Raw genomic sequence first — 27,209 nt, 5'->3', positions numbered from 1 at the left:
GGTTTATTTTTTTTTTATAGTCTTGCATGCTATATATCACGCATCTTACGTAGGCCTATAATTAGGCGTATTATAGCACTAACCGATTAAATCACGAAGACAAAGCATGAGGATAATTATTAAGTATAGGCTATATTGTGTGCAATGTAATGTAAGCGACAGGAGGATAAAATTCGATTGTAAATATAATTATATTGTTCGCTTCATATCTACTCAAATACGAGTATATCCCTTTCAAGTTGAAAAATGTTGCCAAAAAAAAATTAACACAAGTCCCTTCAGTTTATACATGAATTAACTTAACAAGTTTTGTCAATTATACTATTTATCTTCAGGCCCGGCTTATCTACGGCCCTGCTTCAGTCAATTTTTTTAATAACACATTATTTTCTTGAATGTTGAAGACTATAATGAGCAACCAGTATTAATGTCTGATTTTAATACGTTTTAAGCGACTGGGTCAATAGACTACCGTGTCTACTTTTACAAAAATGACAAAGTCACCACGGCGTAAAATAAAATGGACTTGTTATACCGCCCTCATACACGTGATCACTCTCGTGGCGACTTAGCTATTTCTGTAGGAGTTTCCATGGCGTCTTTGCCATTTCTGTTCTATATTCCGTGGAAGCTTTTATGGAGACTATGTCATTTTAGTTCAATTTACTACCTGGAGATTCTTCAGGTTTTGAAGAAACTCCATACAAAGCAATCAATAGCCCAATAAAACCAACAAATAGCAAAAACGCAGTAGAAAGTGGAGACAATCTACTGACGAGATTCTTCAGGTTTTGAAGAAACTCCATACAAAGCATTCAATAGCCCAATAAAACCAATCAATACCATAAAACGCAGTAGAAAGTGGAGACAATCTACTGACAAGATTCTTCAGGTTTCGAAGAAACTCCACCACCCTCTATAAAAACGCAGTAGAAAGTGGAGACAATCTACTGACGAGATTCTTCAGGTTTTGAAGAAACTCCACCACCCTCTATAAAAACGCAGTAGAAAGTGGAGACAATCTACTGACAAGATTCTTCAGGTTTTGAAGAAACTCCATACAAAGCATTCATTCCCCTTCTATAAAACGCAGTAGAAAGTGGAGACAATCTACTAATGATATTCTTCAAGATTTGAAGAAATTCCACACAAAGCCTCTATTTTTAAGCATAAAGCAGCATAATTGGACATACCATTTTATTGGAGTATCTTTAACCATATTTAGTTAACTGATTCACCCTTCCAGCTTTTGGGAGGGTGGGTGGGATTTTTTGGTCCATCAAGATCGAAGGAACAATTGCAAGTGCATCACTAGGAGAACTATGGACATGACAAAGGAATGAAAAAATAAGACGGGAGACCTGAATGGCTGCACACCACTAAAGTGACAGCTGACTGGACAGAAAAACTTGAGCTTGTTGCTATAACAACATAACAACAACCCCTAAATTAAAACTGAATTGACCAGGAGACCAAAAAACTTTAAGTGTACTTGAGAATGCTCAAGTGGGAATAAGAGGATAAGCCTCTACACCTAGATGCACATGACAGCCTAATGTCCCCTGCTGCTGAGACAATCTAGTTTTTAAAAGACTTGCAACTTTAAAAAACGGAATTATTTAACATATATCTGGGTTTTTAATGGTAACCAACAAAACATATTGAAGGTGAGAAAATAAGAGGTCAATATATATGCTACAGCTTATAGTACGTTTCCTGATTGTACGTCATGTAAGATGGGAGCGAGTGCAATTTCTCGGAACTGGTAATGCGTATAGTGATATGATTTGGTGGAGGGGTTGCAATTAGGGGTCTTCATATTCCAGTATGGTTTGGTTGCAAAATATGCTAATTTGGTAGCTCATTTGCATAAATTTCATTTTTGGCCCCTTGGCCCCCACACATATATGTGGGGCTTATGTTATCATCCAAATGGTTGCCTGCCCGGTTGTTTACCTGTTTGTTTGTCTGTTCGGATGGAACATATATCAATATATTTTATTTCAATAATTATCTTGTGACATCTCGCCAGAAGCAAATTAATAAGTCCTATACTTTATCTACTTTCTATAACATGCACAGTATAGACCAGACAAGTCAACTATATCTGGGGCTGCTAGGAATACGCAATTGCATTATTTGCAGCACAATCTGCATATTTTTGCTCAAAATGCACTTTTTTGACTTTTTGAGAAAAATCTAAAACAAATAAAAGTTACAAATCTACTCCTTTTCGATGCAAAATTGTAATTTTTTTGGTAATTTTTTTTAAAATCAACCATGAATGATTGCAGTTCTTCATTCTAGGTCAAGGGACTCTCCAAATCTGTGAAATAGAATTTTTTTTTAAATATGTAATTTTTATATTTTTTTTAAAGATATTTTCCAATTTTTTTTAATGATAGCAGCTCTTGACATTAGGTCAAGGGACTCTCTAAATCCACCAAAAAAAAAAGTAATTGAAAAAATTTTGTGTTTTCTGGTAGGAAGTTGTGAATTTTTGCATTTTTGGAAAATCGAGGTGCGTTTTTGGCCTCCAAAACTGTGTATTCTTAGCAGTCCTAACTATATATCACTCTTAACATGGGTCTACTTTTCATAGTGATGTGCGATGGGAAATTGACAATCAACATTCATAGCCTTATCCATCATGTAACAATGACTTGAAATATGTCCATTGTCATTCCCAGACTGAATGTGCCCCATTATGCATGTAAGATTGAATGAAGTCTGCAAATTTATAACATTAATGTGAAATATATGACAAAGTTCATGCATGAGAATTTTCCTGTTCAAGCAGGAATTGATTTTTTTAGTTGGTGCACAATGTTTTTTTAATACTTATTTTAGCAGTGTGGAGGCATTTTTAGATATATGACATCACAAGTCATGTGTCTGTGCGTAGGTTTTTGCCAACAAATGAGAACGACTCTTGTTTTTTACATTCAAACTGTGGTCCCCTCTGCAATGGGGGACTGTCCTCAGTTCAAAATATGTCCCCTATCGTACTTGAGAATTGATGTCCACTGTTGCTAGATGAATTACATATTTACAAAGATACACACACAAAATGGTGGAAAACCTCCTTGGTGTTGATTGAGTACTGATTCAGATGACCATATTTGCATAGTCCTTAATGGCATCCACATTTGGGGGTGATTACACGTGGGGGTGTGTCCATCAGTTTGTTGGTCTCATATGAATAGTTCAAATCCTATGACAACCAAACTTAGGCTATAGCTACACTATGGAACTTTCATGGATTAACCAGGTGTTCAAGGTCACACAAGGTCAAAGGTCATTGGCGGTCAACTTGTAAGATGGGCTGAAAATGAAAAGATCTTCAGACAACATATATCTGGGACCGTTATCCCTTTGCCATATTGTCATTTTTTTTTTAATGCAAGGTGACCAATTGCCCATTAGGAATGAAAAGTGAAAATTTACGTAATTTCGTACTGTTGGAGAGTGACAAGATGATTATATTATTGTTAATGACAATGTTATTATTGTTGTGTTAATTCCTTCCTATTCTTGTCAACAGGATGCCATAGATACCATAGGATATGTTGAAAAAGTACTCCAGAATGTGTCAAAGACTAAACCTCTTCTACCTAGCCAATTGGTGAGACACAGAGAACTACAACTTCCTGACGGTAAGATGATGGATGTATGTGTGTGTACTTGCTTATAACGGGGATACATTTCTGTTCCTGTACTTATAGACTAGGGATACGCCTGCAAATGGGGATATCCCCGGTTTACTTTTTTATGCTAATAGGGCTATACAACCCACCTTGAGGGTGCTAAATGCATTATTTAGGCATAGGGGCACGGGGGGGGGGGGGTTGAGATCCCCAGTACAGAAACAGATATCCCTGATTCACACATTTTACGAGTAGTGGTGTATGTGTTTGGGTACCGTTTGTTTTCACCGACAAACATGAACTCATTAAGTATGGACCTATGGCAACCGTGGATGTCCAAGGTTGTAAATTTTAATTCATGGGGTATTTAATAGGTCCCCCATTGTATGTGTAATACCAGATCTTTTAGAAAAAGATGAGTATGAAATGCACGCAGTGATATGCAAACACCATTTTCCATTGCAATCACGCGCAGCTACCTTGGCAACACTGACAAACGCAAGCATATAGCATGCATGGTGACCACCTCGACTCGTCGATTATAAGTGTGGGTGTCGCCTGTACACTTTATATATTTTAAAATTTAAACATCTCCAAAAAAGTAACTAACCCCCTTGAAATAATAATGGCCATTATTCAAAAAACGCGCTATTGTATTACAAATCTGTAAAATGCGTTACAAGCAGAATTTATTTCTGTACATTTTGACACCTCATTTGTAGCAATTGACTAAATATTGACGTCACAGCGTACATTTTAATCAATGTAACCCAAGATTTAAAAGTTGAAGTCAATTTTATTGATTTGCATTTAGTATAGACCACTTGACATCACTGTTTATCAACAAAGGCGAGGGACTCGTCTATCGATATGCTCGAACGAGCCACTACACTGATCAATGGCTTTCTTGTACTGTATGAAATGTGGCGGGCGATTTAAAATGCATGTGCCCTTAGCAGACTGATGCGTACACACACTGCAGGGCAAAGAACAATGTAAATTGTCATAATGCGCACGCATACTGCCGGGCAATGACGTCACATGCCAAGTGGTCTATAATATAAGGAAATTTGTGCAATGATATCCGAGTGTTTTTGTATTGTTGTAAGTGCAACTTTCAAATCTGGACCTCACTACATTTGACCGGCGTTTTATTGTTTTCTGGGCTATCATATCAAATGAGGTGTTAAAATGCGTATAAATAAATTCTTTTTCCAATGCATTTTACAGATTTGTAATACAATAGCCCGTTTTTGAATAATGGCCATTATTTAAGGGGGTTAGTTACTTTTTTTTTGAGATGTTGTTTTCCTGGTGATTTATAAAATTAAGTGGAAGAAAAGGAAGTTATATAAAATGAATATTATAGCAGCCGATCAGAGATAAGTGCGTTTCAACACAGTAAATACGCAATGCACGCTTAAAATGCACTCTCATCAAAGGTTAATTTGGAAAATATTTAGTGGGTAATACACCAAGAAATTGTTGTCAAGAGCTATTCTCTTCCTTTGCATTGAAACATCACACTTGATGATCGTTTAATTTCCTGTGAAATGGCACAATATGCACATTGATTAATTGAGCAGATTCTCTCTCAAACTTTGTCATTTGTATGAAAAAAGAAATAAAGAATACCTGGAAATGTGTGTAATTTGTATAGTGGAAAAAGAAAGGCAAAAAGGATAAAAGGTAAATTTCTTTTGTAGTGCTATTTTTAAACTAGTTGAATAATATTTCCTATTTTCTTCTTTTGTGTGTTTCCTGCTTAGGCAGTAACTATGGCTAGATGTTCCTGTTATTGGCATCAATAGAAATTGATCATAAAATATATTTCAACAACAAAATTTGATTGCAAGTAGGATTTAGTAATTCCCTGGAGAAGTCTTTTTCAGAGGGCTGATCTTTTGGTACTCTAGCAAGTGCCAAGCAAACTTGGGGCATAAGTGTAGTATGGGGTCTTATTGTTGTGTCACATAATTTGAAGGTTATTTCACGGTCACAGGAGGTCATCTGAGGTCAAACTAATCAAGTTTTGGTTAAGTTTTAATAAAAATGTTCTCAGGTGAACAGTTCACATATCATTGCAAGGAAACTGGGGGTATTATGTGTAGTATAGGGTCTTCAACTCATGAGGGGTGGGGTAAGAATTGAGGGATAGGGGGTGGAGTAAGGAGTGGGGCATGGGTAGGGGTGTCAAGTTTGTTTGACTTTTATAAGGCGAAAATTGTTTGCCTTTTGTTACTGCGCGTGTCAGTAAAGTCCCAGCTCATGCTTGCGTAAATTCACATCCGCGTGCGCCAGTCACCCATTATGCAACACACAACTAGCGTAAGCACTGCAACCAACTGTGTGCATGCCATTCGATATCAAGACATAGTGTTATGAGACTTATTTTTTCTACCTTATATAAGACGAACAAACTTTAGTTGGGTAGGGTAAGCACAAAAAAAAGATAACTTTTACAAATTTGGGGTATAATCACAAATTTTAAGTCTGACCGTAAATTTTAAGATTTTTCCGAGTTAACCATGTTTTCTTCAAGTACTCATTTCCCAAGAATATAACGATATGCCACACAATACATGCAGGTAAAGAGTATAGAAAATAGATTTAGTACCATGAAACTAGACCATGTTTTTGGGAACGTGTGTTAAGGTTCACACCCCCTGATGAATTTTGTGACTAATTTTGCATTTTTCTCAAAAAGTAACTACATACTGGTAACAAAAGTAATGTATATTATCGGGACAAGCAATTCAATTACTTCACTGAAATTTCAGTGATTCAAGACAAGTGGTTCATTATATATGTTAAGAAATGAGGTACATTCTAGCGGTACCTCTTTTCTTATCATAAATAACATACCGCTTGTCTTGAGTCACTGAAATTTCAGTGTACTAACTGGATTTCTTGCCCCTATAATATACATAACTTTTATTACCAGTGTTTTATTATTTTTTGAGAAAAATGCAAAAATAGGTCACAAATTTATCAAGGGGTGTAGTACCACCTTAAAAGATTAGTATTGCCGTGATGATTGCAAAGTACAGGGTCAAGTTTTAAATTACTTGCATATACTTACTTTTATTAATTGCATATACTTATTTCAACATTAATTAACAATGAACATTTAGTGAATAGATTCATCAGGTTTGATATCAAATCAAGTAGTAATTTGTGCTTGGCAAAACCAGTAAGTTTTTACTTACTAATATTTCGTCCTCCGACGAGATGAACGAAATATTAGTAAGTAAAAACTTACTGGTTTTGCCAAGCACAGATTACTACTTGAACATTAAAGATATTGACAAATGACATTGATTGAAATGCTTGTTTACAATTTCATAGAATTACATAATTGATAAATGGAATAGTGAGGATAAAATCATGAGATTGTCCATTACCAAATCAACTTCTGCAATTTGAAATGTTAGTCGTGGAATAGATTTGAGATATATATGTAAAGATTAAGTAATAGACCTCAAGGGCAAACTAGTATTATACACACACAAAATCTACATGCAAGATATATAAGACCTGAGAAAAATACTTGTTTGGTTAGTGTTCGCACTCCTCAAAAAAGTACAGTCGGTTGGGCATCAAAATATTTTATTTATTTATTTACCCATCCATCACTGTCTGGGACACCGTTAGTGAGCCGTGAACCGTGTTACTCAAAGCTACTTCTGGGTAAAAATGGCAACCATTGTTAATTAGACCTAACCATTATTAGACTAAATGGTTATTAGACCAAATGGTTATTAGACCAAATGGTTATTAGACCAAATGGTTATTGGACCAAATGGTTATTAGACCAAATGGTTATTTAAAAATATTAGACAAAATGGTTATTAGACTATGTGCTTTTTAGACCGACTGGCTATTGGACCAAACAATATTAGACTATACATGTATATAGACATTAGACAATATGATAATTACACTAAGGCCAAAAATAAAAAGATGTTTGCTTGCCCTCAACCGACCGACCCAAATTCTGGAAATCAGAAAAAAGGTGTTTTTTTCTATACTGTACAAAAGAATACCGACCCTATTTTTGGAAATTCCTGAAAAGTTTTTTTTTTTTCTTTTCAAATTTTTGCATTCTGAAGATGTAAGAAAAAAGGATTTTAGAGCTTGTGTTCAACATTTTAGTTGTTTTGTAGTAATGTTAGTGGATTCATTTTGACACCAAAATTGTCTGATTTTCCATATTTTGAGCCTTAATTAATACAAAAAGTAGAGTTTGCTAGTAATTAAATCCCGACCGACCGACCCAATTGTTAAAATTCAATTGAGGGCAAGCAAACAATTTTTTCCTTGGCCTAAGTGGTAATAAGCTTTTCTGGTAATAGACCAGTTGTATATAGACAAATTAGATATTAGTCTCATGATATTAGACTGTATGCACTATCAATACTTCATACCATTAGTGCATCAAAGGTGCATAGGAAGAAATATTCCTGTAGAACTCGTTATAATTGATACCACCCATAAGAAGGGAAAGAGTGCAGCTAATGCAACGAGAAAAAAACGCTGTTCTATGTGCCAGACAACCCAGATTTTGGGTTTTGTCGATTTTTTCTAAATGCATATGAAATTAGCCATTTGTTAGGCAAAAAAATGATTGCTTTTGACTGATAAACATACAAGCGAAGCGAGTGAAAAACAAGTGCAATTTTTCAAAAGATTTCGGCGATTTTAAGGATCATTGAAAAATTACATGTCTGACCGTACTTCAAAGGTCTGTCCGCCCATAGAACACCGGGGGGGGGGGTTCTCAGTACAAATGACCATACGGGTCGTGCCGCAAATATGGGTAGCATTTTCAGCCTTTTGGTATATCAATGACCCCTTTTTCAAAGCCTATTTTGGTATATAAATGGGTCCTTTTTTCAAAATTTTCTCAATTTTTTCTGAAAATAGCCCAATTTTTCCTTAATCTAGCCAAAATTTTCAAAATTTTCCCAAAATTTTGGGAAAATTTGTAAAAACTAAGACAATTTGGGTTCAATTTGGCCGGAAAGTTTGACTTTTGGTATATAAATGGGTCCAAATTTCTTGAAAAATTGGTATATTTATGGGTCCACTTTCAAATTCTCAATGCACGTCCCTACCAAAACCAAACTTGAGTACCCCCCCCCCCCGGGCATAGAACAGGGTAGTTTTTTTGGCGCCTAATGTTGACAGACTAACCGTTTGAAATTTCTGATACGTTTCAAGTAAAACTCCCTGATTCTTGCATTAGTCAAGGCATAAAGACAAGGGTTGATACAAGAGTTGAAATACAGTAAACAATTGAAAAAGGTAATAAGGAGTATTGTTCTAGCTGCCGTTGTACGTGTGTAGAATCGGTGACGGTAGAAATGTGTGAGGACAGTCATAGTGATTTGTGGCAGTGTGCACAGTAGAAGGCTCAGCACAAGCGCAATGTACGTCACCACCGGTTTGATGTAACGTTTACGAATCGCAGCTCGTCCATCTCCCGTTCTGGACAGCGTTGCCGTAGAGGCCTCGCTGGTTCCATCAACATTTGAATCACTGTTTCTTCTAACATTGGCATCGTCTTGTCTTGCACTAGAGACATCGCCGACCTGTTGGAATTGTACCAGACGGCGATGTAACTTGTAAACAATGAAAACACCAAGAACACCAACTGCTGCAACTCGAGCTACTGACAGTATCAAGTGTGTCAGAACCCAGTTGGCTATGTATGTTGCGGGTGTCATGCATATTGTGGCATAATTGGGTCGTCGAAATGGTGGTATTGAATTTAAAGCCCACTTCCATATGATGTTTCCAACCAAACTTTTCATTGAAGCAACACACCAGGTGAAGACTATTGCTATTCCAGTGAATTTACGAGTGTGTTGTTTCAGGTACTTGGAATAGTCCATAGTCAGCATTCTGTAACGATCCCAGCTTAACAAAATGATGGTGTACTCACCGGCTAAAACAAAAGTTGATGATATCAAGTTACTTATCCGGCAGCCAATTTCTCCAAATGGCCAATGTCCGGAATATCGCACATAAGTTATCCGTGGCAAGATGAAAATTGCAACACCTAAGTCAGCACATGCCAAACTTAACAGAATCAAGTCACTGGGTTTGCTCCTAACTTTAGCACTGGTGCAAAATGCCCAAATAGTTCCAGCATTTCCAAGTCCTGCTATAATGGCTATGATAATCAAGATTGGAGATGTATCAATGGCCGATGGAGGAATGCCGGGCATCAGACGTGACGGTGTCTCCTCTGGTGGCAAAAGAATGTCCGATTTATTGGTATCCATGCTGGGATAAACAGTGACAAAACTATTGTAACAGAAAATAAAACCAAAGCAGATGATTGTTATTCCCTACACAGCCACATATAGAATTGCACGCAAGCTAGTAGAAAAGTTGATGACAGAGAATTCAATTTCAAATCCTGAGAAATGAATAATTTGCATGAAAGTAAGTCCACTGCACTGTCCCTTAGAAACGGCTTTGTGCTGAGTGTTTTCTCAGCATGTGCGTGTGGAACAATAATTGTGTAGTAATCACTGGAAATAATACTATTTGAATGGTATATGGAGGCCTATAATGTAGAAAACTTTGTTTAGTGGACATCTTTGCCACAAACTCCAAATTTTGTGTTTGAATCCATATACAAGCAAAATATTATGGCCTGTTATATAGAAAAGCTTGTTTAAAGGGCTTATTATAAATTCTTTTTTAAAAGATTGTACATTATGGCTTTAAGGGGAGGAGGTTCAGTTCCACTGTCTTAACTGACAAAGAATGGGGTCAAAATCTTCCAGTTTCAGAGTATTTTATCACTTTTCTTATATCTCTTTCAAGGAACTATCTAAACGTCTTACAATTTCATGTATAAAAGTGTTCGTTAAATGAAAGTACATTCTAGTATTCTAACTAGTATTTTGGTATTATTTGTGTTGGTTTATGAATTAGACATCTGTGGAAAAAAGAATCGGCTATAACAAATAATCATGAGATAATTCCAAGAAGTAGTGCGGCACCAGACTTTTGTTGGGGGAGGGGGCGTAATTATGAATTCAATGAAAAAATTCCTGAACTTTTGATATTTTTTGGCCAAAATAAAGAATTTGTCAATGATTTGTTATGTTTTTATTGGGGGGAAATGGGGTGTGGGGTTGGTGCAGCCAAATGGGGAATGTCCCAAGGGAATGTCCCAATTCTCCTCCCCTTGGGAGTGCTACTGCTGCAAATAATTCAGTTCGCTCGACCTACTCAAAAAGTTTCAAACTACAATATAAGGACTATGATAAGGCTAAAACAAAATTTGTTGTGTCTCAATGCCCCCATGCACATTCATTTTTCTTAGCGCGTCCTTGTCAGCTGAAACGGCAAATTCATTTTTTTATAGTTTTTTGCCATAAAATCATAAATTCTTGAGACAAACTTGGAAGAAAAGTTACCTGATTCGATACTCGCATTGTTTTGGTATAAAACAATTGATATTTTTATTTCAATTGTGTAAATCAACCACAATTTTATGCTGTGTACTTTTGAACACTCGAAAATGACATCTTAATTTAAAATTTAGTTTAATCTTTCAAAAAATTTAAATCTTTCAAAAAAAACCTCATTCTGCATTCAATTTTGAAACTGACATGGGCTTTGAGACATAATATTTTTTTTTAGCTGAAGTCAAATGTATTTTCAAGTCAACCAATGTATGATTGCATTTCTAACATGTAGGATGTAGACTTCATATTAGGCCAAAATATTTAAAAAATTTAAACCTTGAGTTTTTAAAAATCACACAAATGTTAAATATTGGTTCTTTCAATGTCCATTAGGGACATTTGTCAATTTTGACTACTGGATACTAATAGATAATCAATTTAAGACTAGTTTTTCAATAATTTTTTTAGTGAAAAACATTGATTTTTTGAACATATCTGTAAAAATCGTCATTAAAAAAAAATTGTTAGCCTGACTTTTCACGATTTCAGGTTGGTCGCTGAGGGCAATACAACAGGGTTTTTTTTTGCCTTATTGTGAAAGCAAGTCCATTTCAGAGCATATCTTATTGGATTCAGGTTGCTATGAAATTAAGTATCATGCAGTTTTATTTCCCAGGTTTTACTATTAGCTTATATTATTGTTATATGCAATAGAAAATGCTTTAAGAGTTTTGTTCCTTCTAATGAGATTTTTGTTTACATTAGTTAGCGACATAGAAAGCAACTGGAGAGAGAATATTTGATATTGTCCTCTTTTTATGTAGTTCAGTAGGTTATCTCATAATGATGCAACTCTGGGTAATATGAAAAGATGTTTATGTATAATATCACTTTTGGCCCCACAACAACCTGTGTTGTATGAAGCTTTTGTTATAGTTCAGATGGGTGGTTGGTTTGTTGGTTGTTTGGTGGCCATCTGTCCAGGTGGATGCCTTTTTGTCCATGATAGGTGAAACCATCAATCGTTCACCCATCATTCTGTAAACAAACCTGTTGAAATATATTTAAGAAATAAAGGGTAATGCATGATCCTTTACACGAAAATAATGTGTCGAGGCAGTAAAAGCGTAAATAATGGGTGAGGCTAGCCGAACCCATTATTTAAACGCTTTTACTGCCGAGGACACATTATTTTTGCGTGTAAAGGATATAGGTGAAGAGAGAATGGCCAAAAAGTGCTCTAAAAAAGGGGGAACTGGCAACTACCGTCCTACCAGCTAATTTTGGTATTTTTGCAAAGTATGGGTCCTTACCATCTCCCAGATATAAAATTGCCCAAAATATCTGTGGGGAACATGCTGGAATGAGCGTCATCAAAATGGCGCTTAAAATTACAAATTCTAGCACACCATACTGGAAATGGCTTTATTTCATTAGTTTTTGAAACATTTTGAGTTACTTAAAGTTCCAATATGTTATATATTCAATTTGTAAACATACCTTACTTATCTAGAGTTAATCTAGAGACATTGGAACATCAGAAATGATAGAGGGCACTTTCAATATGGCCGCTAATTAGCCAATTATGAAGTTTACATGATTTAAACAGATTAAACATGGCAAAATTTACTCCCTTTTACTTAATATGATATTTATATACTTTGCAGATGTTTGGTATATGGTATAATGCTCTATTTATCCCATATAAACTATTTCAATTTGCACATTATATTATTTATTAACCAATATCTGATTGCGGGATTATTAAAATGTTTAGCTTTTATTTGGATGATAATGGCAATATACATATTTAAAAACAGTAATACACACTATTTACAATTAAAGTTGCAAACTAATAAAATACAGCAAGGTTGCCAGACAGACACACCCCACTCCACACCCCACCCCACACACCCTACTCACCCCCATCCCCTATACACCTTCACGTATAATCCCCTCCAAACAGAACGGATACATTTCTTTAAAAGGGCATATCTTCAAAAGTTATGAGCCGATTGAAATGATTGTTTCGGTTTATTAAAGCTAACGGGTAAAGGCTGCATTATATACCAACATAAACTTGATCAACTTTTCTGAAATAGGAGAAAAGGAGGGCGCAATGAGGGGCCTCTTTGTTTTTGGGACACCCTGTACATGCATTTGCGGTCGTTTGCAGACCTCCGGAAACCAAGGACGGTCTCACATTTGTTACGAGTCGTACTTGACTCAAGGCCAAAATCACCTTTTACCCGAACTCACACGAATGCACAACACAAATACACTGTTCGTTTAAGCTAACAAAATCTAAGTCTTTAATTGAAAGCAAGTTTCGTTTGGTACAATATAATGACTACAAATGCACATATACATTAATCAAATATAATCACTCTTTATCTATTTTGTACTTAGCCAGCATTCTTCTTCTTGGTGATCATAAAGTTCTTGTAATGTTCTGGACGACTGATGTAATATATCCCTATTCACTTGTCCTGCGACAATCAGCGAAGTCCTTTGTACACTTGCATTGATAACTCCTTGCGTATAAAATCCTTACACGAAAATGGTGTTCTCCAAACACGTTTACAACTCCTTGCGCAATTCTCCTATACTAAACTCCTTGCGCCGTCCTCCTATGCTAAACTCCTTGCGCCGTTCTCCTATGCTAAACTCCTTGCGCAGTTCTCCAAATTTGGTACTATTTCCTCCTTTCACACAATATCTTCAGGAAGCAGGACTGCGATGCAGTTGTCCCCACTTATTTTGACAGTTGCGTTGAATCAAAATACCAGACTTCAGCAAGTCGACAGAAGAATATATTTCCTTTCTTGGAAGAATAACGTTCTTTGACGTATTCTAGATCTTCTCCGACAACACTGGTAAATAGTAGTACTTTGACTACATAAAATATTTCTGGTTTGTAATTTCCTTTCTTTCAAGGAATTGGACTGTAAGCATAGCCCAGATCAACACTATCAACTGTGAATCATTGTTTACATTTTCTTATTATATACCAAGCTTGGGAAAACCCCATTCTATTCTGGGCCATTTACTGCCTTCACATTATGCTCAATCTGGGGAATTCCAAAGTCTTAATTATAACATTAACCTTTCACATGACATCACTTCCTGAGGGGAAATCCCATTACATCACTTCCTGAGGGAAATCCCATTACATCATTTTCAGGGGTTTCCAAATATTCCAAATTAGATATGATTCAGCTTGTTTTGCTCAATTTGAGAGGGGAATTCCCCAAAATGTCATCACTCATGTAACTTTGTAAACAAAGATAAATCATCAAATTAAATTACTCAGGGCACATCACACATTGCAGAGTGGTCCGCGGTTTGAATGTGAAGTGCGAGTGTGTGTGTGTCCCCGTTTGCTGGCAAACACCTATGCACCCCATACACAACCACTACACAACCGCGTGCAGCTTTTTACAGTTGTGTTGTAAAATCTTCCTAGCTAAGAAAGCTGGATGACCAGGTGGAGAATAACGAACATGAGCAGGACAAGAAAAAATGAAGATCAAATACTTCATAAAGCAGTTGGCATACTTTGTCCAGAAGTGGAGAAGTTGTACAATAATGTACAAGAAATTGATCTTGACGCTGACGCATCATCGGTATTTGTTCCTGTCTCACTTCAGGCAGTTCTGCAGTGGCTTTTAGATAAGAAAGCATTTGAATCAACAGATCAAGAATGTAAGTCGTTAGATGATGTGAGACGTCGATACATTAAACTAGCTAAATGCCTTATCTACTGCAGTCGCCGCGGTAAGAAGCAAGTAATACTACCGTTTCAAACTGGTATATTCGTCTCAGGTTTCACATTGGGCTCATGCCCCAACTGCCTCATGAGTATGGCAGCAGCAGCTTAATTAAAACTCTTAATGCTTATGGTATGTGTGCTATCTATGATGAGCTTCGCATATTTTAAACAGCGACAGCAGAAGAACAGGTAGCATATGCTGCAGATGATGTGTATGTACCACCACGACTTCTGCCCAGGACAGCCTCTTCAGGCAGGAGGGTGATGACAATGAAAATATCAATGGAGACACTGTAAATAGAAAAACTTTACCACTAAATGGCAAGAGTAGAATTCCAAGATCATACCTTGACGGATAGACAAACAGAATCTACAAAGTTTCAGCGTACAGAACGCAGAAGTGGTTGGAGACTTCATTTTTCGCGAAACCGATAAATCGACCAGAACCAAAGCGGATGCCTAAGAGCAGCTTGATCGGTTTGAGCTATTTCATTGTTTAAAACACTTAGGAATTTCTACGTCAAATACCACATGGAAACTTACCAATCCGGAAGGGTGTGCATTTTGTGCACTCAGGTCGTTCCATTTTGGACAGGCTACAATGCAACAGTATCGCAATACAATCCAAATGCTGTTGCTGTAACTACATATCCACCCATAATTGAGGCACCTCCTTCTGACATGAGAACAGTTTACACTACACTAAAAAGAAGAAAAGATCTGGCTGAAAAGTGTGGTCAATAATGTCTTTTGGTTTAGGTTATAACAGTTGTATGCAGTGGCACAGGTGGTAAAGCTGAACAGAGACAGGAGTTTCCTTATCTTGTCATACGGCTAGGTGGATTTCACAATCATTCAACATTCATCGCTTCTAATGTATTGGACGACTTTGGGGCAATTTGGTTTGAAAGATATGTTGGCAGATTCAGAAATGTACGCTCCTGCCACTGTTGAAAGTATGTTAGCTGGAAAGAAATTTTATCGGGCCACAAGAGGTCTTACTCTGGTATATGAAGCCCTTGTTCAGATTTTATCACAAACTTCCTGAAATGGTTTGAAGATCAAAGGCATCTTGAGAATAGAGTGATAAGTGGTGTACAGAAGACCTTCATTGGGCATGACAGTGTCCCACCAGAAATTATTGGTCTCCTCTGACCAATTTTAGCAGAGTAGATTACACGGGATCGGCATTCTGCAACATCAATGCTGAAATAGAAGGCAATTGGAAACTGCATCCCAGAACTCAAGTTAAATACGCTCTCTTACTTTTCTGTGGCTGATCGGCAGAACTATTCTCGTTGGCGATCACTATAATGCAACAGTGATGCTATATTCACTACCAGACACAGTTCAAGATGCGTTTTCCAATAAAGGGTTTTCAGTCAAGCAAACTCCAGGAACATTAAGGGCATATGGAGCGATATGGGGGTGAAATCCACCATCATTAAGGATACCAAGAGTGATAGTACCATCATTGGCCTGTCAAGAAGGGGATCTGGTGTGCTTCGATGGACATGCCACCTTCTTGATCAATATAGTGGTACAATGCAACTTCGCAGTGGCACAAAGTCAACCACAACAGAGTCACATGAACAAACAAAACCAGCAATGATGACAAAGGATGAAGCTCATACCCAGCAAATTCTTAAGCATATGGGGCATATGGGAGATAACAGGACAGATCCATTCGATGTAGAGTCACATCCTGAATTACTAGTTGATTTAGGCAGTGGTCTAGTAGCTATTTTTGATTTGAAATCAGCAATTCCCTGTTGAATGCTGTGGATAAAGGGCGAATGATGATGGGTGACTTATGACGCATGAATGTTTAACATAATATACAGAACTTCCAAGACGTTGCAGAAGACTTCCGCAAGAACATTACAAAGTTGCTTGAAACTGCACAAGAGGTACATGTTGTTTTTGACAGCTATGATGAGGAAACATCGCCAAAAGGTGAAAGAGGGCCCGCAGACAAGTACAACGGCAAACACAAGTATCCGGTTGAAGGAGCTTTTCCATATGGAAATCATTTATGGGATTGTCATCCAACAAGTCACAAATGGCAATTGGTTAGGCTACACATCTGGTCTTACAACCAAATGTGTGACATCTGCAGATTTGGTTGAAGTTTAAAAGTTGTTTTCCACACATGAGTTCCATTCAATGGACTTTGACAAGAAAATGAATTCCAAGAATGCAACTGGAGGGATAATCATTCAATCACCAGACACTGATGTAATGGCTCAATTAGTACATCACATGCCACGGATGCGAGTGGTTCTTGAAATTTGGATGCAGACTGGAAGGATTACTATGAAAACCATTTACCAGCGGAGAATGATTCCAATTCATATTACTATTGTCAAATTGTCAACAGTTTGTGGTGTGTTATACTGCAGTTACTGTCCGTTTTCCTATACACAATACACAGTGCTCTCACCCATTGACGCGTGACCTCTACAAATAGTGTATGTTAGAAGTATAGGCAATTGCCTATAGTTAACGTCACTGTCTGAAAAATAACCGGCCAATATTTAAAGTAGTTAAAGTTTTGTAACATGCCCTAAATTTTTAGCTAATTTAGATGTTTGGAAATATTCGCACTTTGGTGTTTTAGTGTATGTTATAGGTAATAGGACATTGCCTTGTTAACGTCACTGTGTGAAAAATAACCGGCCAGTATTTAAAGTACTCTTCTGAAATTCTAGAAAATATAGTTTTGTAACATGTCCTAAATTTTTAGCTAATTTAGGTGTTTGGAAATATTCGCACTTTGTTGTTTTAGGAAGGATATGTAAACGACAGATAACACCAAAAAATATGAAGAAATTATTTTCAAACCGTGTTACGGACCACAGTCATTATGTTTCTCATTTTCAAGAATGCTGATTAACAATATGCACACTATTGTCTCATTTCGTGAACAAATGCCCACTCAGTATTGTTACCTTGCGTTCGCTTTATAATCGTTCACCCAACTGAAACTATACTACCAGCTCATTACTCATTGCACAGGTAAAACAGAAACATGTGTAGTGTGGATTTAACCAGAGAAGATCTGATGTAACATAGTTGAGCTGTTTTCAATGAGTGTTATCTTGGTTATCTTTTAATGGGGTTTAAGTCCTGCAAAGGTCGTGGTGAATTCTACTGTAGACATGACTGCATCATGTTACCTGCAGTCCACGCTCTCACTGGCTACGACACAGTGTCGTCATTTTTTTGGCGTAGGCAAGAAGAAACTGATGCAGACAGAAACAATCAGATTCAGACCCTGCGCATCAACAGGCATTGAACGGGAAGCTCATAATTTGCTAATTGGCGCCATATTGAAGGCGCCTCTATCATTTCTAATGTTCCAATGTGTCTAGATCAACTGTAGATAAGTAGATAAATTTACGAATTTGATATATAACATATTTGTCCTTTAAGTAACTCAAAATGTTTGACAAACTAATGAAATAAAGTTATTTTCAGCATGGCGTGCTAAAATTTGACATTTTTGGCGGCCATTTTGATGACGTCACTTGTTACAAAACAACATCCGTGGCCAGTAAAATATTTCGTTTGGGGTAAATGGAGCATTATACTACCTGACAAACATCTGCAGTATATATTAATGTTATTTTAATTTAAAAGATCGTTTTTGTCATGTTTTGTTCTAAATAAATCATGTAAAATTAATAATTGGCTAATTGGCAGCCATATTGAAAGCGCCCTCTATCATTTCTGATGTTCCAATGTGTCTAGATCAACTGCAGGTAAGTAAATAATGTTTACGAAGTGGATATATATCATAACTTAAGTAACGCGAAATGTTTGATAAACTAATGAAATAAGGTCATTTCCAGTATGGTGTGCTAAAATTTGGGCGGCCATTTTGATGACGTCATTTCAGCATGTTCCCCCACATATATTTTGGGCAATTTAATATCTGGGAGATGGTAAGGACCCATACTTTCCAAAAATACCAAAATTAGCTGGTAGGACGGTAGTTGCCACTTCACCCCTAAAATGAATCTCAATCTGCTGGCCTAATAATGCTGCACCCTTTATTTCTATTCTATTACCACAAAATAGTGTGATTTAAAGAGAAAATATCAAATTTTTTTTTTTTTATTTCAAGTTGTTTACCTCAAGGTGGAGCGCATAAGCGTAGCCAAAGCGTATGTACATTCCAATAACACAACCTAACATTCCATTCTCCCCCATAAGCAGGTATGTACATACAATAACACACCCCTGACATTCCATTCTCACCTACATAAGCAGGTGTGCTGTGCGCTCTGCTGTGCGCTGTGATGATAGAAGAACATAAAGTTTGTTGCCCTTGACACTTTATCGCTAATTAATGGTCTGTCACGTGACACGTTTCAACAAATCACAGTGCGCGATTTTGAATAATGGGTCGTGGGGGTAGTAGAATTATCAATAAACGGCAAACTGGTCTTAAATTGTTTTAAAACAAATTGAAGGAAAATATTGACATTACATCAATTTCAGAAGAATTCTTTAAAAGACCACGGGTAACAGCAAAATAAGAAAGTATAATCTTGTTGAGAGGGAGTGGAATAAATGGGGTAACCATGGTATCTGTAGCTGCACATCCCAAGCACCCATTTTCAGTGAGAACCTTCCATCCTTGATGCAGTTCCTCATAATAATGTATCATTTTGTAATTATTTCCTCATATTGCAGCATAACACACAGTGTCAACACCCTATATTATAAATATTTTTTTCATACAGCTCCATACTCCGTTGGTGAAATCAATATTCTATTATTGACATAGATAAAGAAAGTTTACATATGCATTGTAATATACACGTGTGATCGAATATTCTATTATACAAGCACATGGATCTTAAATGTGTTCCTTTATATAATTGTAATTCTCAAAATTAAATATATCACAATTTTAACTTACGATTTAAAAATCGTTACGCCAAAAATGCAGTAAAAATGTATCCAGAGCAAACAGCAATGGCCGCTAATTCGTGTATTAATTTCAAGTTAGTGTATTAAAAACAAAACCTGGGAATTTCCTTGTAATAGCAACACCATATGGGATACTTGAGCATGCGCAAATCGTAATAATGTGTATAATAGAACTTGGTGGTATCTCATATGATAGTCGTACTATGCTTAGCCTGAGTCGCATTTCGGCCTATCTCGAACAAAATCGCCATGCGTAGCTATTGAAAAACGAGAGGATCGCCGTACTATCACGGCAATTTTTGACACGAAGATATAGGGATGATGACACTGTGTAACATGAAATTATAAGTTGTGTTGTGGCTATTCTTGTTAAATTTCAAGATTCCTGCTCCAAATTTAGACTTGTCATTGATTAGGCTTGTAGTATTTTGTCTATTTATATACATGTGTAAGGAAGTACACAATTAAAGTTACAGATTGATTGTGCACAAAAAAATCCTTGGCAGTTGTTGGTATTGATTTCAACACAGAATATTAAAGCTGGTTAGCCCTAGGCTTTTTGATTGACTTTGAAAATCTGTGGACTAAGCAGGCAGAATATTGGTAGAGTATGTTGCTTATGTTAATATATGATCCTGTGTCATATACTGTACCCAATATACGGTACCCAAAAAGGTGGTTTTGTTACATTTTGATGTGCAGCTTGGATTTCAAAACACTGTCTCTTGAGTATTCCTTCACTCAGAAGATTCAATTAGGTCTGAAATTGAGGCTAATTTATTCTATATTACTCATGTTTTAAACCTGTTTTAAAATAATTTTTAATTATTTTCTAATGACGTTTGGCATGAAATGTGCCAAGGGTGGTTGAGGATTAGGAGGAGGAGGATTAGGGGGAGGGATTTGTATCGTAAATTTGATCTAAAACCCCCATTAGAAATTTGAATCTAGTAAAAAAATGTCTAAATGAACTCCCAGACATCTAAACCAAGTAAATAGATACAGAATGTCATTTAAAAGACTAATACTTGCTCAGAATGATTGTAAATGTGGAAAAAAGAGGTGGGGATAAATCCCACCTACTTTGTGATTGTTTTTGCCCACACTCTCTCATTTTTTAACTGATTTTCATAAAAAAAGGTGTAAAAATGCTCAGGAGGATGAACCACTTCAAATGAGACGTGTAGGTAAAATGTTTGAAACATTTCACTTTTTACTATGTAACACAAAGGTACCCAAGGTTGTGACACAGGACCATATATATATATGATTCAAAATTAAGTTAAGTTCAGAGCACATTACACAACACAGATAGCTACAAAATCAACTATAAATTTTACTATTGTCGTTCTACAGATTAAAGTAAAAGCTTTTAGAATTGGTTTCCTTCTTTAATGATCTAGATGAAAAACACATACAAAAACGTTGCTTTGCCTTATATGAAATATAATATAACATTCATAGAACACTTGTCATGTGTCTTAAAAGGGACATTTCAGGTAGCTATTAAATTAAATACCAATCTTGCTATTGTTACCCTACAGATAAAAGCTTTTAGAGCTTGATTCATTCTTTAGTGAAAATCATGCAAAACGTTGTCATGTGTGAGCAACATTTTTAAACATATCAGCTTGTAATAACTGCACTATGAGGTCTTCAACTAACCTATCTTCACGTATATGTAAATTCTGTCAGCGGGTTACTATACAATGTGGTGTTGGTTTTCAACAAGATTGATTTAGGGATGCAATCATATTTCACCAATGTTAATCCTAACTGAACCAAAATAAGAAAACCTAAATTCACTAAGCATCTGCAAGTGCGGGTATCCCAAGTGATGTGATGGCGTCATCATTCGAACAGTCATATGGGCAAGGAAAGCTTGGCCAGCGAAGGTATCGCCGTGCACGTGTCTGCCACCCAAGGGGTCCCTGGTTCAAAACCGCACCCGAGAAAAACATTTTCTCTTCTTTCTTCCTTCCTTCTTTCCTTCCCCCTCGCCAGTGGCGTAGCCAGTAGGGTGGCTGGTGCCCCCCTGCTCGTCATGGCCGTCGGTTCGGTTCATGTAAAGCCGTCGGTAGATGGAAGGCGTTGGTGAAAACAAAATTGGGTTAACAATAGACTATTTTTTACCCAGGGTGACAGAAAAAGGGGAGAATTGTAAAAAAATGATGAAAAATTGTGAATGAAATTGAATTTTACATTAAAATGTTGTGGTTTTTTTTTTTGTGTTTTTTTTCACTTTTTCAAACCATGCAAAAAAAAATTGAGTCAACAAATCGCAACTTCCATCGGCAAAAAATATTTCCGTCGGTACATTTACAAGTTGGGCCCCCTCGCGCGGTTCCAAAATCCTGGCTACGCCACTGCCCCTCGCCAAAATGGGCCTGGGGCAGTAGGGTCAATAACACCGTACTTTTCCTCCTATATGAGTAATGTAACCCTTAAACATTTTTAAATATTCCAAAGAGAGGAGGATGGAGACAAAGTCAATCTCATTGAATTTACAAAGAAAGGTTTTCAATTATTTTCAGTTATATAATGGCAAGAAACAAGATTTTTGCATGGAAATAGCACTTGAATATGACTGTATTTTTGACATAACCCAAATCAGCAAACCTCAGACAAATGCAGAAATGTAATTAAATATACAAACAATTATGATTGTACTTAAGGGATCTAAAATGAGCGTTTATTGCGTTTCGACAGTATTGTTTGTGGGACATGAGAGCACCTCAGACCTATCGAATTGCATTCTGAATACGAAGCATGTCTTTCTGATATCAAATAATTTTCATTTTTTGAAAATTACAATATAATACAAATTTTATGACAAATTATAAAAATTTGATATTTTTCAAATTTTGATATATAACAGTCCTCGAAGTAAATTATATAAATCTAATGATATATTCTTAAAGTGTATGTAGCAGGAAGGAAAAGCCCGACGGTCAATTGAAAATTTTGACCTTTCATATTGAAGATATGGATTTTTTCCCAAAAAGACCTAATTTTTTTTTTGGTGTTTTGGGAAAAAAATCCATATCTTCAATACTGAAAAGGTCAAAATTTTCAATTGATCGTCAAACTTTTCATCCCACCTACATACACTTTAAGTATAAATCATCAGATTTATAAAGTTTACTTCAAGTACTGTTAAATATCAAAAATATCAATTTTAATGATTTGCCATAAAATGTGTATTAAATTGCGAATTTCAAAAATCAAAATTATTTGATATCAGAATGACATTCTTCAGTATTCAGAATGCAATTGATATGTCTGATGTGCTCTAATGTCCCAAAATAAATACTGTCCAAGCGTTCATACCCCAGCCCTTAACAAAATCAACAATATCCTTGGATGTGACAAGAATACAAAATGTATATTTTCGTTAGTAATGCTTGAACAAATTAAAATCCGAATTTTAATTTCATTATTAATGCTTGTTGCTGTGAATAAAATAGGGGAAATAAGAAAAGTCATGTTGTTTTGGTTATGAGATATTTAAGAAAAGGAAAGTACACATAGTGAAATGTCATAACATTGCAACATTATTATTTTTATGTAACATTAGAATGCCTTGTGTAATTAATAAATCAAGAGTAATATAATCGTGCTGCAAGAGTTTATTTGTGTATGGAAGCCTTTAATGGCAACCAAGTTGAACATACAAATAGGTTGGTAAATAAGAAGGTAAATAAGAGAGTAAATAAGAAGGAAAGATTACCTTCAATGGAAACTAGTTTTTGGCCATGCATCTTACTTGCTCACTTCAGCTGTACAATAAATTGCATATAATGTATAATAAACAAGCATTTGTGAATAACAAATAAGTCATGTGTTATATTTCAGGTTTAGATTTTATCAGGCTTCCTGATATTTTATGTCACATTTGTAATCTTGTTTATATAGACCACTTGGCATCACTGTTTATCAACAAAGGCGAGGGACTCGTCTATCGATATGCTTGAATGAGCCGCTACACTGTTCAATGGCTTTCCTGTACTATATGAAATGTGGCGGGCGATTTAAAATGCATGTGCCCTTAGCAGACTACGATGCGTACGCACACTGCAGGGCAAAGAACAATGGAAATTGCCATAATGCGCGCACATACTGCCGGGCAATGACGTCACATGCCAAGTGGTCTATAGACTTGTATAATTAATTTTTCACTTTGCTTTGAATAGTTTGAATTTTGTGTGAATCTTTAAACGTATCAATTTGCATCAAAATTTTAGCTCTGGGGTGTCATATGGTTGTCCACATCATGCAGTGGTTCTCAATAGGCAACCTGTAGGCCAGATCCAGCCTGCAAAAATAAATGTTGGTATTTATACAGCGCCTTTCACATGTGAACATGTACCAAAGCGCTTTACATTTATTCCGCCGTCATTAGAATATGTCAGCTGCCATACAATGCCCAAGGCATGCTCATACCTTTGGGCGGCGCTCAATGGACAGTATTCATAACAGCTCCCCCATTTCACACCTGGGTGGAGAGGAGTAATCGAGATAAAGTGCCTTACTCAAGGGCACAACACGATGGCGTCGCCGGGGCTCAAACCCGCAACCTTCCGATTATGAGTTGTTGCCCGTTCCGCTCGACCACCGTGCTCCCAATGGTTGGCTCTTGAACAGCTCAGAAATGCACAGTAACTATAGCAAAACAAGATGTATTTGGCCCTCAAACACAAATCTTTGAAATGATTTTGGCCCTCTGTGGCCTGCGAGCAAATGTTATTGAAAACCCCTATTATAATACCGGAAAAACCCGATAGTTAGCATATGTGCTTACTATTGAGCACTTTTGAAAACATGAAATTGTACCAAAGTTTGGTGCTTTACCAACTGAGCTAATGGGGTTGAGACACAAATTTGCAGGTTTACTTGTTCGTATGCAACTATGTGTATCGATGATTTGCTCAAAACTCTTTACACTTTTGTGGATGGGGCTCTTCATATTTGCATGTTTCAAAAGCACTCAATAGTAAGCACATATGCACTATCGAGTTTTTATGGTATACATATTAATTAGATTATACAAGGAATAGTATAATAGAGAATTATACTAGAGATGATTTCTGATTAACAACAATAAACCACTAATATGTCACCTTTCTTTTGATCTTGTTGTATCTTTACAGGTTGTTATTATCAACACCGTCGTCATAATGAGGTCCACAATACAGCTGGGATAGAGGTGTATTACCAGACTGGTATGCAGTCTTCTAGGTATAATATGCTGCTGGAAATCTTCTGTCAAATGATTGGAGAACCTTGCTTTGATACCCTCAGAACCAAAGAACAACTAGGTACGACAAAATAATATAAAAACTATTTCAAATTCCTTGATGCTTCTTTTTCCGGTTCTTCTTTATATAGTTTTTTTAGAAATAAAAAAATACAATTAAATCTTAGCATTATATCTTGATTTTGAAGACTGCATATGGATATGATAATTGTGGGATAGTTTAAAACAAACCCTCAAATTAGCTTGTTAGTTGTGAAAAAGAGATGCATGAAGAACAAGTCCATGTACGATTCATCATCCCAACAGACATACTAAGGGTGTGAGTGAGTCCAGGGAATTCGAGTCCCGCCCGAGAATCCTATTACCCGGGCAGGAAATTTCCTGTCCGGTACCCGAAATTAAAAATAAAAAATAAAAAAATTCTCAATGTTTTGTGTTTTTAATATGAAAATTGATAATTTGTATTCATGTCATACTCTATTAATCATATCAAAATACATTGAATTTGAAAAAAAATTACCCAAAAATCACACCCCTAAGACATACCCCCACACTTCTAGCACACAGGCCATACATACACAAACACCCCTACCATGGACCACCATCCTTTTCAAAGACACCAAACTTTAATGTATAGCCTCAGAATAGCGATGTGTTGCCAAAAATATCCTAGCAATGACTGCGTTTGTTTGACCCAAAGTCCTGTAAGAATGGAACAGTAGGGCTTGTGATTATAGATGATTCAAGTCCATATACATATTATAATAATACATATGTATGTTACACTATAGATTACTTCTGAGGACCCATCCAAAGGAGGGTATGCTGGTCGAAAAACTGGTGTTTAGGTCCTCAAATATATTATAGAAGAACCAACGAACACACACACTTTTTAAAATGTTTTTATAACTACTCCCTCATGTAATTTGCTCAACAGGTTACATTGTCTTCAGTGGTGTAAGACGTTCAAGTGGTGTACAAGGCTTGCGATTTATCATCCAATCAGAGAAGCCGCCACAGTATCTAGACAGAAGAATTGAAGCTTTCCTGAAGAGCATGGAGGTAAGGAAGGAAATAAGCCAATGATGGGCAAAGAAAATGTCTGCTTCCACCTAGATAACTAGAAACGTTGTGGTTTTCGACGCAAGGCGTCAAATGGAATGCCTCCACCCGGATGACCCCAAAATGACCTTGCAATGACCCCTTGATGACCCAGATGACCCTGAAATGACCTTCCAAAAATTTGGCTCTAAATGTTGACTGTACCCACCAAGTTTCATGCCCATACGACCAATTTTATACATTGGACCTCAGATGTCCCCTTGGTGACCCAGAAATGACCTTCCAAAAATTTGGCTCTTAATGTTGTCTGTACCCACCAAGTTTCAAGCCCATACAACCAAATTTATTAATTTGACCTCAGATGACCCCTTGGTGACCCCGAAATGACTTTCCGGAAATTTGGCTCTAAATGTTGACTGTACCCACCAAGTTTCAAGCCCATATGACAATTTTGAGTAATTTGACCTCAGATGACCCCTTGGTGACCCTGGATGACCTCAAAATGACCTTCCAAACATTTGGCTCTGAATGTTGACTGTACCCACCAAGTTTCATGCCCATACGACAGTTTTTGTAATTTGACCTCAGTATATGACCTTGAACCCCACCCAGAAAAAGGTAGCCAGAGTTTTTGACCATGACCAACCTATCCTGAAAATCTGAAGTCAATCCACCCATCCATGCCCGAGATACAGCATCTGGACGGAAGCTCGGACATTGCAAAAACAGTATGCCTCGCGGTGGAGGCATAAAAACACTTGACTTACAGCTGTTTGATAGAAAATATTCTTCAGTTTCCAGTTTCTCTGATCAGCCATAGTTAAGACCTCTGACTCTTACTCAAATTTTATAGCTCTGAACATTCGGAGGGCCGTCATGCATGTTTTCCATTCAAGGTCAAATTATTAACATACACGATCTTTGCAAAAATACCAACCAAAAATCTTGATCTTTTAATACAAGGATAATAAGCCATATTTCTCATCATATGCAAATTCCTGATTTATGACATCGCACCAGTTTTAAAATATTGTATTTTTTGTGACTTTTTTTTTTATCTCAATCCATGCCAAACTTTTTGTTTGTGTGCCCATATCATA

General features: G+C 36.5%; 1 protein-coding gene across 1 annotated transcript in view; it reads left to right on the top strand.

Annotated features, from left to right (window-relative positions):
* LOC140148626 (insulin-degrading enzyme-like) overlaps positions 1–27,209 on the top strand; it is a 93,443-nt gene that overhangs the window by 49,134 nt on the left and 17,100 nt on the right. Inside the window, exons 19-21 of the mRNA XM_072170651.1 lie at positions 3,545–3,656; positions 24,941–25,108; positions 25,985–26,109. Coding sequence (XP_072026752.1) covers positions 3,545–3,656; positions 24,941–25,108; positions 25,985–26,109 — 405 coding nt within the window. The remainder of the gene's footprint in view (positions 1–3,544; positions 3,657–24,940; positions 25,109–25,984; positions 26,110–27,209) is intronic.

The sequence above is a fragment of the Amphiura filiformis genome, chromosome 1 (genome assembly GCF_039555335.1).
Source record: "Amphiura filiformis chromosome 1, Afil_fr2py, whole genome shotgun sequence".
Taxonomy (NCBI): Eukaryota; Metazoa; Echinodermata; class Ophiuroidea; order Amphilepidida; family Amphiuridae; genus Amphiura; species Amphiura filiformis.
The sequence above is the reverse complement of the archived record's forward strand: the minus strand, read 5'-3'. Positions and strand labels throughout refer to the sequence as shown.